This window comes from Branchiostoma belcheri, unplaced genomic scaffold (assembly GCF_001625305.1).
Source record: "Branchiostoma belcheri isolate BF01 breed outbred unplaced genomic scaffold, Haploidv18h27 scaffold71, whole genome shotgun sequence".
Taxonomy (NCBI): Eukaryota; Metazoa; Chordata; class Leptocardii; order Amphioxiformes; family Branchiostomatidae; genus Branchiostoma; species Branchiostoma belcheri.
Genome location: NW_017804365.1, coordinates 477,030 through 490,517, shown reverse-complemented (window position 1 = coordinate 490,517; position 13,488 = coordinate 477,030). Strand labels below are relative to the sequence as shown.

Genomic DNA, 13,488 nt, shown 5'->3' with positions numbered 1-13,488 from the left:
TAACAGATCGAGAAGTTTACCAAAGCGTAAAGCCGAAATCCTGTGTTCTCCTAAAAGTTTGAAAGAAACCTGCACTGTCATACTTGCACCTGCCATTTCTATCAGTGAAAAATGTATATTTAGTCAGTTTGGATGGCTAACATGATTTGGCAAAGGTATGTCAGACCTGCATACCTTGTACATGCCAAATGATACGGATTTCACCAGTGTGTTGCATGTTACTAGGTAGGGGCTATGTGAATCATTTGTATGAAAATTTTGCTATTGAGCAGGATTGTAAATGCAAGCCATTACAGGTGGTCATCACCATGCATAATATTTACAAAAGCACTAAAGATGTTATGGAGGTAAGAGATCACCAAACTCTAGTTCAATATGAAAACTTATTCTTTTCCGTAACATATCTTAATTAAATCTCATTGATACAACCTAAAACATCTGGGTTCAAAATTAGATATGAAGCATATCTAATACACAACAGATCTTTCATCTGTCAGTCTGTAACACAAACACACACAGTCCTGTCTCTGGGACACATCAGTGTACAAAATACTTTTTTGAGGCAACCGATGGCAAAAATTAGGTTTCCCATCAGAATTTTAGGTTGCTCCACCTATAAGTCACTACTTTCCTCACATACATAAGCCTTTGACAATATTTCTAACAGCCTTTAGTTAACTGATACTAGTAACAGCAATTAATTTGGGGGAGGGGGGCATTCTTAAAATTCAGGTAGCACACGGGGCTACCTAGCTTTAAAAATAGGTTGGCCCAAGTAAAATTTGATTGCCCGGGGCAACTGGGCAACCAGGTATTTTGCATGCTGCACATGCATGGGGAACCAACAATTTCCCTATTTAGGTCACAAATAAGCATATAATATATAGCGTAACTATACAGGTCAGTGGTCGAAATACTTTTTTTCAGTGCTCTGCAATGTTGCAGAAGAGTCAAAATTTTGTTCTGCAATTTGAAAATACTTTCTGCAAGTACACAAGCCTCCATACTACAACCTTCTCAAACCATTAATGTCTTTTTTACATCATATGTAGCTTTGTAAATCTGTAGCATTACTGGAATTATTTTAAGTTTAATCTATCACTCTTTTTAATTTCAGACTTCATAGATCCTTCTCCACAGAAAATTTATCATTTACTGGTATCTTAACGGGTCTTTCACCGCTGTCTCCCACTACAAGCTACTACAACTAAAATCATACCTTACCTGTAAATGTACTAGTAATCACACCCACATATCATCCTTCCACACAACATACTTAAGACACACCAAAAAAACAGTACTTAACTCTTAAGCAACTCGATATGATTTTGGTGCTACCTGATATGCTCAGACTACTACCTTTCATCAGAAAGAAAACTAAGAAAATTGCAGGTTTATAAGCACAAACTATTGATTCATATGCAAATTATTTAAGACAAATTTTTGGAAGTCCATAGGGAAACAAAAGATAGACAAGTCAAGACAAGGTTGATGCAAATTAGTGAAGAAGCTCCTGTTGTTTCAAAACAGGAGTTTATGTGTTGTCTGTCCTTGGGGCCAGAGAGTTCTAGTTTGCTAAATTGAAAACAATTGAATCTGGAGCCTATTTTTCCTTCTGCAAAATTGCAGATTGTATAAATTTTTCATCTGCAATCTTGAAAATCTATCTGCAGATTGCAGACTGCAGACAGGTATTTCGAACACTGCCAGGTACAGTACCAGTACTGAGGGATTAGGTATTCAGGACCTGTACCTAGTCAATTTTTCGGTACAGTATCGGTACTGTGTACTGGTACACAGCCCTAATCATCATGGTACCAGAACCTAGACGTACACAACTAATGTCGACAGACCAGGAGGTGGTTACAACTCACCAGGTCTGCATTAGCCAGCCCCATGTAGTCCAGGTAGTCCCGAGGCAGGGCCTGTCTGAACTCTACATCCTCACTGAAGGCCATCGTCAGTGCAGCTGGCACAAGCTGGGCGGAAAACAGGACATTAAAGTTTCAGAACAGACATGCAGGAATACGTAGCAACACATTAGACAATATGCAGGATTCCAAATACTGGGTGCAAGTGCACGTTAGTGCACCCAAAGTTGGAGCTGTGCACTCAATTTTTTTTCTTTGGGAGTGCACTGCAAAGATGTCAAATGAATTCATGTAGTAGCATATTCTTTACATCCAAGTGTCAGAATATAATAAAATCATTGTTGTAGTGCTTTTCTTTAGAAATGAAACATAAATAGTTATTGCTGACATGATAGTTGCTCTATTTTATCTGGTGCACCCCATCCCCCCCCAAAAAATTGTGCACCCAATTTTTGAGGTTGGTGAGCAGCCCTTCTAACTACATTGTATGACCTGCCACTTGCTACATGATGTCACAGATGTTACAAATGTACCACTGTAATACAAAATTCTGGAATTGCCGTGAATCCCAAGGAGAAATTGTGAATTTCCAGTACCTTTTCCATGAGGTCTCCCCAGGTGTTCCTCTGACAGGTAGAGACAGTGATGTGTAGAGAGTGTGTGTCTGGTAAGGCGGAGGCCTGGTGGATAGTACCCCGGGGGAAGTACAACAGATCCCCCGGCTCCAGGGTCACATCCAGGATGGCCTCTCCTATCTCCTCCTGCCTGAAGTTATCTGTGCAGCAACAACAAGAAATCAAAGATTTCGAATCCCTAGGAAATACTTTTTGAATGTGTACGTTTCACAGGTTTTCATGAAGAAAAAAGATACTGTATCCAAACTAGAAAGGTAACATTTGCAAAGCAAGTGCATAATGTTAACCTTCACCTGGTCTAGAATTAAAAATTACAGCTCTGTTTATTGTTACTCAAACATATTCATATACAATACATGGTTAGGAGTACCTCCAACTCTGTCCTGATATTACAAAATGTATCCCGACACCACAGGGTGCTACAGCACCAGTTACCATGGTGACAGACGTCTGGTCCAGGTCATTGACTTTTATGTGTTTGGAGAAGAAGGAGAGGAAGAAACAGAGCAAAACAATATTGTTTTCCTTCTGCAAAAGTAAACATAAAAAGAGGATTCAAACTACAAACTGTAACTAGATGGACCTTGCACCAGTTGAAGAAGACTTTCGCAACTACATCTACATGTACCAAGTACCAACCTCTGATGATAAAACATGTAAGGCCACAGCAAGTAAATTTTATGGATGACATCCTCTGCAGACTCCAAATCTAATGCGAGTGGGTGAAAAAAAACAAGGCGGGCCAAAAAAAACAAGGTTCCTACATTATAAAATTTTGACTCAATCATTGTACGAATGGCTTTTATTTGGTGGGAACATCACATATACACAGCTGTCATCACATATCATTACATCAAAGTAAGAAACAAAACATTAAATCAGAGCCTTTTCTTGTCTACTCTCGTCATAGTTATCTGCCATCCACCTTCCGGCATGGCAACAGACATCTTTGCCCATTTTCGGCATGTTGACCACTGTCAAAAGGCAACAAAATTTCTTGTTTTTTTTTTCCGGAAATCAGGCGAAAATTAATGTGCGCGCCGATGTCATCCATAAAAATTACTTGCGGTGGCCTAACCCAAACAAACAACACAAACACATCTTCTCAACACCTACCACTGGAAAATCTTGGCAGCTTTTCGGCATCATTCCTGTGTTTAAAGAAAGCAGCAATTTTGATATTTTATACAGATATTTTTCAACATAAAAATTTGTATACTGCCAGGCTAGGGAATGACATAACAAAACTGTAGGGATTGTATGCATGTATAATTATTATTATACATTGTATAATAATTAATCACTTAGTGACAAGCTAGGGGGCCCAAACACGTCACTTTTTCCTGAGCCCAATAGTTATATTCCACCCGAAATTTGTGACTGCATTATGTCCAAAACATAAGTTAACAACTGCAGTACCATAGCAAGACACTAGGTTTCCCAAAATCTACTAGTAATCATTACGAGGTCTCATCAAGACCAACCCTCATATTGACATAACAACTATCAAGACAAAACGTCTAAACCCTCTTAAGTTATCATATTTACAGACAGACACACAGAAACACACAAACAAACGCTACTGAAAACATAACCTTCTTGGTGAAGGTAAGATGACAGTATGACATACGTACCTGGGGCTGTAGAGTTTCCAGTGTTTCTTACCCTCCAACTGCAGCACAAAAGCTTCAATGTCATCATAGTGAGGAGCAAAACCCTGGGTGCCTGGTGGAGTCAGGTAACTGTAGGGATAAAACACAGTTTAATCACAGATGACACAAAAAGATTTTTAAACAGACAGACAAAACAGTCTAGAAAAGAATGTTTTGTTTCAGTTTTCTGACCTTGGCAGAAACCAACCAATTTTTAACCCTAGCCTTTCTTTTTTTGTTGACTTCTGACATCTGAATTATAAACTCTCTGAGACACATTTTCACAAGCAAAATTTGGTAAATCTAGAGAAATACATGTATTTCACCTTTCTCCACATGCAAATGTAGAGACAGCCTTGATGCTGATATATTTCTTGGTGGATCACTTCTGAATCAGCTGATATTTAAAAAGAAAGTCCCTTCCAATCGACCCTATTTTTTCAGGTATGAAGTCAGAAACACGTACAACGGTCCTAGCACTTCGTTAGGTTTGACATGGTTCAACAATGGTCTCCGAAACATTAAACTGACCAACTGTGAGTGGTAATAATGACAGGAAGGCAGACTTACATGTTAGCACCAACCATACTGCTGAAGTACTCCTGTAGGGAGGAACACAGTCTCCACACACCCTGGGAGTAGGTCTGAGGGTTCAACAGCCTCACAGAGCACCCATTCTACAACAACAAGACATGTCACACATGCTTAGTACATGGCAAATGTGCTATAACCAACAAGGCAAACAAGGTTATTGCCCAAGTATATGGAAAGTTCTTGAGTAACATTGAAACAATGTAACAATAATGAAATGTGCCAAACTGTGGTGTCCATGACACACAAAAAAATGCAACATCAATTCCAACGTCCGAATCTGGTATTCACATTTTTGAAAGCTGCGAACATGGCTCAGGTAAAATGCGTACGAATTCTATGGAACGCCTGTATCAAACGTTAGGCCTAGGAAAAAACATGTTGTGTTTCCTGTTTCAGTCCTGAAAAAAATAGGGTCGGTAGGTACATGTAGGGATTATCTTTTTTTTTCTTTTCTTTTTTTTTAGACATTGGCAATCTCTAGTGATCCAACTTATACAATACAGTTTAAGAAAGTAAAACTTGCATGAGGACACTTATATTTTCAATGTCAATGTTGGAAAACCAACTGTACAACGTTTTATCACTCAGTTGTCAGATTATGGAGCTAGAAAAGGTCGATCAGCTCCAAAATATTATGTTCCTTGCAGAGGTCCACCCAAGAAAAGGCTAGGGTTGGCAGTTTTTTCTGGAGTCGGTCGGGAAACAGGATACACAATATTTTTTTCCTAGACCATATCGAGGTCCAGGTATGACATAAAGTACATTACAGGATTTGCGCAGGTGCAGTACTTTATGCTGACATGCTCACTGAACTACATGTATATTGTCTAAGGCCACACCGACTTATATTTATGGATGACATCCGCGCACGCATTGATTTTCGCCTGAAAAAGAAGAACGTCCTCAGTGGCTCTGGCCTGGCTCTAGACCTCAGGTAGTCCATGGTAGTTAGCGACAATGCAGAGCCGGTGGTAACTCTGGAGGACGGCACCCAGGCTGCCAATGCTCCATGACTCAGTTTACCAGCTTTGTATTCCTGCGGTCTAGTAGCATTTTAATTTTTGGACGAATTTTTTTTATTCGTCCCGCGCGCACTAGTTTGGGGGTCTTCAGAGGATGCCATACATAAAATAAAGTCGGTGTCACCTAAGGTTTGATATGGAAAAGAGAAGTCACTTACATGCCCATAACAGTATGAGTAAAGTCTTACCTGGTAGTAGTCCCACACGACTGCTGGGTAAGCTCGCCCCGGGGGATTGTGGGTCTCCCTCTGCCCACCCTCGTACGTGGTAACATCCAGGTTCCTCCCAAACTGTATGTCGTTCTGAAATTAGGCAGTTTTGCGGTTAGAGTTGTTCACTTGGAGGTTCTGGGTTCGAATCCTAATATCAGTCCCCGATGTTGTGCCCTTGGGTAAATTTTCATCTAACCGGTATTTTCTCATGCTGTAAAATTTCTCACCAGTGTTTTGTCTTCCAGATTCTGTATTTAAGGTGAGTCACTTTGACTCTTTTGATCTTAATGACGTCTTAGTACATGTATGTAAGAAGTAAGTAGTAGTGCCGTAGTACAGGGCTTGAAATTAAAGGTGGTCAAACGGCAACTGACCACTAGAATTTAGGCTGGGACAACTAAAAAGACACTTTGGGACATTTTTGGGACAACAGATAAATAATCAAATCAGAATGTCAGCCCTTCTTTTGTTTATCAGGCACATGTACATGTGCCGGCTTTTAGCTCTGGAAAATTCTCCCCTGAATTTCCTGTCTACTCTGCAATTACATGACATTGTATAGTGCATCTGGGAATGAACATAAGCAAACTAAAGTTGACTTCAAGTTGAAGTCATACAGTCCTTCCTAAAAACAGGTTGGGACAGTTCATCCTCATTTTGGGACAATGGTAAATTATTTTAGGACAGTGCTGGGACGATGGGAAGAAAAGTTAATTTCCAGGCCTGGTAGACTGGTAGTACTGTACTTACTTCATGTAAAATCTTGGTCAGGTCTTCTGTGCTGAACCAGCCATCGTTGTAAGACTCCAGATGTCTCTTTACCAACAAGGGTTTCTTCTCCCACAGTTCACTGTAGCAACATAAAACACAAACCAAATATATTAACTCTATGCTTTTGATACCTCTTGCCTGACATTAGAGTTAAGTCATTTTTTCAATGTACTTTTGTGCATGTATATGAAAAAAAAACAGTCAACTTCCATGTGCAATTGGAAATTATACTTAGTAATATGAACAGGTGACAAAAACAGGATGCAAAAATTTGGAAATGAAAGAATGACAAAATCAGGAATGCCATACAGGTAAGTCTAAAGGCATCAAAAAGAAGAACATAAAATTCTTTATTCAAAACTGACCTTAGGCCACACCAATTTAATTTCTTGGTTAACGGATTCGCCGCTTCATTTTTTTCTGATTTGCAAATAAAAATAAAAATTCAGAATCAACTGCAAAATGCTCATATTTTGCCCTAAACAGTTGAAAACAGTCATTTTCATCCTAGTTGTTACAGTTATTCCATCTTTCAATGCAGTGGTATCATTGAAAGTTCAAAATTCATTGTTTAAATTTTGAACCAGCCTGGTGTGTTGACTTCATGGCTCCTATTGTACCATTTTGGGCCATAATAGGATGCCTAGGCCTGTTTTTATTTTTTTATTTTTTTTCGCCCGCCTGCCCCATTATTTTTCTAGGAAAATTCGTTAACCAAGAAATTAAATTGGCGTGGCCTTATGGGATTTTTTTTGTAATGACTTCCATACATGGGATAGTACATTTTGAAATTTCCAAACACATTGTTCACAAATGTTCTGAAAAAATTTATTAGAGATGTCCAATTATCAATACTTGTTGTACAGTCTGTATACTATTCGTTTTTTATGCCAAATGCACTTCTATTGTAAGTAAGAAGAAAAATCCTCTCTTCTATTCTCCTTGACTATCTAATAGTCCATGACTACAAATAAAAATATGATAGGGACATTCTTTTATTAAGTACAAATTTTCTACAATGTACATGTTACATGTAAAGGGGATGTCTACTTCATATGATTGTACACATATCTATGAAAGAATGAATAATAATTCAAAACTGACCTGAAGAACTTTTCCTTCTTGACAGGATGGATGAGCCATTCAAACATTTTCTCCCCCTCCTCTGTACTGTTCTCCACCTCTCCTATATCCACAGCCTTGGCAGGAGACTGGACACTCTTAGCTGTGTTCGATCTCACCTTCTGTAGTTAACACAAACAATCTTCATCTTCATCTTTGCCGGGGCTCAAAGATGTTATGTGAGCCCCGGCTACACCCCCATATAGCCCCTGATGGGGCACTTTAGGGGGTGGGGGAGGCCTTGGTCTAAGGCGGGCATGCCTCCAGCCTGGCCCGGAAGGACTCAACGGTGGGAGCCATAACTACCGGGCCAGGCAAGGCGATCGCCAATCAGAGTCTTGAAGGCACCCAAAGCGATTTCAGGGCAGCAAAACTAAATTTTTAAAGTCTATTATCTCATCATTTTATTATAGAAATGTAGTTAACTTGAATCAACCCTATCCCATAATGTACTGATATCTGTGAGACAAAAATGCAATGTCACTGACGGAAAACAGTACGGTTGCTTGTTTCCCATTGTAGGCTGGTTCTACCTATTTATTGGTGGTACCAAAAAGTTACTCAATGCTTCAAGTATGGAATGACGAAAATGTGCTAAGAAATGTCAATATCAGACAAGGATGATTCCCCGTCTAGAATATATTTTGTTTTGCCCCCTTGCAATTGCATTGTCAACATAAACAGTCTCTGCTGGTACAATCTGCAATTCATGTTCAGTATCATATGCATACAGCATTAAAACTTTTTTAGTTTTATGGCAAGCACAGATTATTCAAAATTACAGTGTATATCAGTAGCTACCAGTAATTTGATTAAATTCTTAAATGTTTGAATTGGAAGCTGAACAGTAGAATCACTGAGTCTCTATCCTGACATATAGAAACAAAGGATGCTGACATCACCTTCACAGGTGTCTTGTCATCGCTGTCTTCTTCCATACCAGGTGGTTTTCTCTTCTGTGGTATTCTTGCACTGATCTTGAGTTCAGGTTTCACATTCTGACTGCCTTTGAAATTACTCTTTCCTGTTCATTGAGCAACAATTGCCATGAGTTATATAATTATCAATCCAGTAGGGCCTCAGTAAAAAATGTTGTGTTTTCTGTTTCAGTCCTGAAAAAATTACAGTTGGGATTATCTTTTTCTTCTTTTCTTTCTTTAGACTTTGGCGATCTCTTGTGATCCAACTTATGCAATACAGTTTAACAAAGTGAAACTTGTATTCATGAGGACACATATCCATTACCACCAGCTCGATTTTGCGTCATATGCATGGCAACTATTGAGTCTTATTTGCGACTTCTCAAATCCTGCTAGGATAGTGTGTTGTTTTTTTTAAGACAAACTACAATTTGTACCGGTTACCGATGCCAGATAGTATGCCTTTATGGACCCAGACCGCGGTTAATTTAGCCGGTTAATAAATGGACTCGGCCACAAAAACGTCACAGCTGCACACGCTGACGTTCTGATGCCCCTCCCTTCCACCATTTACCTCCATGCTTCGACGCAGCTCAATCCCGATTGCAGGAAGTCTCCGATCGAGTGGCATCTCTTTACCAGGTTTTTTTCGGGGCGTCACAAATCTTGCAAATGGACCCGGACGATCGTCGAGTTCTCCATAATTTTACACGAAGACTAACGTCACACAAGCGGCAAATATAGTCTTCCGGGTTCCGAGGAAAAATACTTGTAGTAGTGCCTTTTCCTCCAGCAAATGGCCGTCTTTGTGTGGCTTTTTTTCGCTAATGACTGTTGCCATCATGATTTCGCGAAAATTTGCCGATAACATGGTAAAAAAAAAAACATCTTGCCACGAAAATCGCCCGTCCCCCTGGCAGCTCTCGATCTCGCACATGTGAGATTTTCGCGGGCGAGTTTTGACACAGCAACAAAATAACAAGGTCACGTGAGAAATAGGGCAGCGTGATTGGCTATAGCGCGAGCGGGTCATCCAATCAGCAAAGGCCCCGCCCAGCGCGTACCTCATTATCATATTTGACGTCATGACCAGCGGTCCCAGACGTGATTTTTTTCGTTTGCCCGCTTGCCCGCCCTACGGCGGGCAAACGAAATTGTGTTCGCTTTCCTACATGCTCCTAGGTAGGTACGTTCGTTGGTCCTAATTACGTCATCTTTCTGTTGTCCGAGTCGGGTCATTGTGTCTGCGCTGTCTGCGCTTGGGGTCCCGTATGTACATGAAGCGCTAAAAATTGGGCTACTATAAGATAAAATGTCACCACAGCTCTATGTTTGACAAAATTAAACATTTTAAATATAATTTTACGTCAAAATGTCGCCCACGTGAGCCATAAACTGACAAAAGCCACACATTGCTCATCGTTGCATATATTATGTTAATAAGCCAGCAAGATCTGGCAGTGGCAGTACGGCCTATCCCCGCTAGGGTGCGCAGGGTTCTAGCTAGCGCGAAGTAGCGTCGGGGCCCGCGACGCTAAAATTTTGACCCGCTACGCCAATTTTTCCCCGCTACGCTAATTTTCACTACAACGTAGCGGCATTGTGACTGTATTTCTTTGTTAAAGAATGCCAGATCAAATGTGCAAAATGTTTTTTTTAGCGCAGTAACGCATGTGCCGGGCCTCCCAGGAGATGGGGGGGCGGGCCTAGGCGGGTCTTCCTGGATCTTTGCAACTTCTGTTGCAGCCCTTCTGTGAGTGACAGCGGCTCTAGACACTGGTGCCAGAGAGTCTGGGCGAGTCCAGGCAAGGGATGTCCCGCCCCCTTCCTAGTGTCGGCTTTCCCTTTGGGACTCCATATATGGGCTGGCCTATTTAAAATTCCCACGATGTCTGTACACATGTAGCAATTTTCCCTAGCCTAAAAGAAAACACAAATGTTTCCTCCCATGTTCAACAGATCTCTCCATGTAACTCTTGACATTAACACCTTCCACTAAATTGCATTAATTCTATATCTTGGCAAGGTAAAAAATGCAAAGAGTTACTAAGTCACCAGCGTAATAATTAAAGAAAATAAAGTGCTTTACTGTTTACAGTCGGCCGGCCGCCTAACATTCACCCGGCTCCCGAAATGGGGAGGGGCCCACAGCGGCAAATTTGCGTTGACTTACTCCGTATCCAGTGTCTGTGAAAATTTGCCACTTTAGTAAACTAAACAAGGGAGTTCACCCCATGGATCCGTTCATAGTTTAAACAAGTAAATATAAATTATTGCTCTTTTGTCAAATTTTTGCCGTTTACCGGTGTCTGTGATCTTTGTGACACACGTGGGTTTTCTTCCCACTGTCCCACACATGTCTCAGTGCCGGTGCCATGCCGATTTCATGCTCTTAGCTACTGTGCGATCTATGTCAACATACTGCCTGTAATCATGTCAGCATCAAAGCTTGGCAATAACAACAAAGCCACGTGTAGAATTACATCATATTTCGGCCCACTTTTGCAGAACAGAAATGCCACAAAGGAGATTAAAAGAGGCACTATTAGCAGGCAAAACAGACGGATTTCTTATTTTATTTATAGTTGTTTTTTTTGCATGTAGAGTATTACAACTTTGCACACCAGATTAAACGTACTATGTTTAACATTTAATTTATCTCAGAGCCTGTTCTTGGTTGTGTCTGATTTGGAGTATCTTCTGTATTTTGTGAAGATTCCAAGCTGCAAAGATATAAAAATTACTAATCAAGGATACATTGTACATACCTTAGAAATAACATTTTTTCCCTTTGGGTATCCCTCAAATGGCTGCTTTTTAAGATTATATTTTTAAAAGCTCCGCACTTCAAACAGTTGTCGGCTTACTCTTAGAGGTCAGGAACGCTGTAGGGGTCATTTGTTGTGTAGTTTGAATATATGTTGCAAGCCAAGCCCTTACAAATACACTTCCATGCATGGCTGCTTTGATACAGTGTTATTAAAATTATACTACTAGTATGTCAAAGCAGCTATGCATGGAAGCGTTTTTCAGTTATCATGTTCAGTTGCACATAAACACAAACCAGTTAATGAAGGCAGCATGATGTAATTAAGCAAAACTGAATTTAATGTATTAAAAAAATTGAATTACTGTATTTTTTTCTTTCAGTGACTACCGTTGTTTGCTAACTCGTGACTACTGTACATGTTCTTGCACTGCACTACATTTCTCACACTCCCTTTGAAGCAGACTGTAGATTTGACAAGTTAACGGTACAAAGTTTCACACTGCCCTTGAGCAGACTGCACACCTGCGCTGAACATTTAATTCTTCACATTGCCCTTGAGCAAACCCTATAGTTGTGCTGGACATTTGTCACACTGCCCTTGTGCAGACACTTGCGCTAAACAAAGTTCAATGTCACACTAAAACTGCCCTTGAGCAGACTGCACACCTGTGCTGAACATTTAATTCTTCACATTGCCCTTGAGCAAACCCTATACGTGCACTGGACATTTGTCACACTGCCCTTGTGCAGACACTTGTGCTGAACAAAGTTCAATGTCACACTAAAACTGCCCTTGAGCAGACTGTACACTTGTACTGAACTTGTACTCCTATTAAAAGTTCACATTGCTAGAACTCTTCAAGCAAGCTGTATGTTTGCTCTGACTGATGATCCTGAAGCACACTTGAAACTGTTGATTACATGTACATTAGCAAAGCACAAACCACGTACATAACTATGAAGGAAAACCACTAACTGATACAATTGTGGACTATGTGTGACGCTGTATTGTCAGCATATTATCACCAAGGCGATTTTATATTCAATGAAAGAAGTAGAGGTAGACAATGCACCTCAAATGCTCTGATAGCCATTGCATATCACAGTAGTTATAAAGACTTGAATTCCTGGATCAGCACTGATCTTGATTCTGTTTTGTTTCAAGGCGATGAACTTTACAATTGCATATTGACCTCACTGCCACCTACTGTAGACTACTTGTCAATTAATGATCTCCCAGAATACTTGGAACTGAACAACACTACTGTACATATTTCTATTGAAGAAGCTTTCACGGGAGATATATTCAGCACAGAAGCAGATTATCCATACTATACATTGCAGACTGCCCTGCTTGAAGCATTTACTAGATCTGATACATGTTTGTTCATAACTGCATCTGCATTGGCAGGTTCAACTGTAGCACTATTCCATACTAATAACAGATACTTTGTATACGATTCTCATGCCAGAAATAATAAAACGGCATTGCCTGATGGTGATGGTGCTTCTACACTTAGTATGCACATGTCTTTGAGTAACTTACTTCAGTTCTTGCAACAGCTTAATGAAAATACAAGACCAACATGTTATTTTGAGGTCGTACCAGTGCAAACAGAAAATGTACAGTCTTCAAGCGATTCTTGTTGTCTGCACAGTGATATTGTAACTGAGAGCAATGTGCATTTGCACAACAACTCAAAAGTAACAGAAAGAGAGTCTAGGTCCACAACAGAAAAATTGCAATGTCCAAACAAAGTATGCAATTTTACACAGCATTCGCAATTTGAACTGACTACTAGCAGTTCCAGTCTAAAGAATGAATCAATGAATACTATTGCTGACAATGACTCAGAGGAGCTGATGACATTTCCAGTAAATACCAAACAAAAAGAAGACAAAGGGCCAAAGCCAACGGC

The 13,488-nt window shown here is 40.1% G+C and overlaps 1 protein-coding gene across 2 annotated transcripts in view; it reads right to left on the bottom strand.

The window, feature by feature from the left end:
- Window positions 1-13,488, bottom strand: part of LOC109484918 (bifunctional lysine-specific demethylase and histidyl-hydroxylase NO66) — a 28,506-nt gene that overhangs the window by 5,323 nt on the left and 9,695 nt on the right. For both annotated transcript variants that reach the window (XM_019788267.1, XM_019788268.1), the window contains 9 exons: window positions 8,782-8,903; window positions 7,862-8,001; window positions 6,737-6,836; window positions 5,963-6,076; window positions 4,729-4,835; window positions 4,141-4,248; window positions 3,623-3,657; window positions 2,468-2,646; window positions 1,875-1,979 (listed from right to left, as the gene is read on the bottom strand). In XM_019788267.1, the coding sequence (XP_019643826.1) occupies window positions 1,875-1,979; window positions 2,468-2,646; window positions 3,623-3,657; window positions 4,141-4,248; window positions 4,729-4,835; window positions 5,963-6,076; window positions 6,737-6,836; window positions 7,862-8,001; window positions 8,782-8,903 (1,010 nt within the window). The remainder of the gene's footprint in view (window positions 1-1,874; window positions 1,980-2,467; window positions 2,647-3,622; window positions 3,658-4,140; window positions 4,249-4,728; window positions 4,836-5,962; window positions 6,077-6,736; window positions 6,837-7,861; window positions 8,002-8,781; window positions 8,904-13,488) is intronic.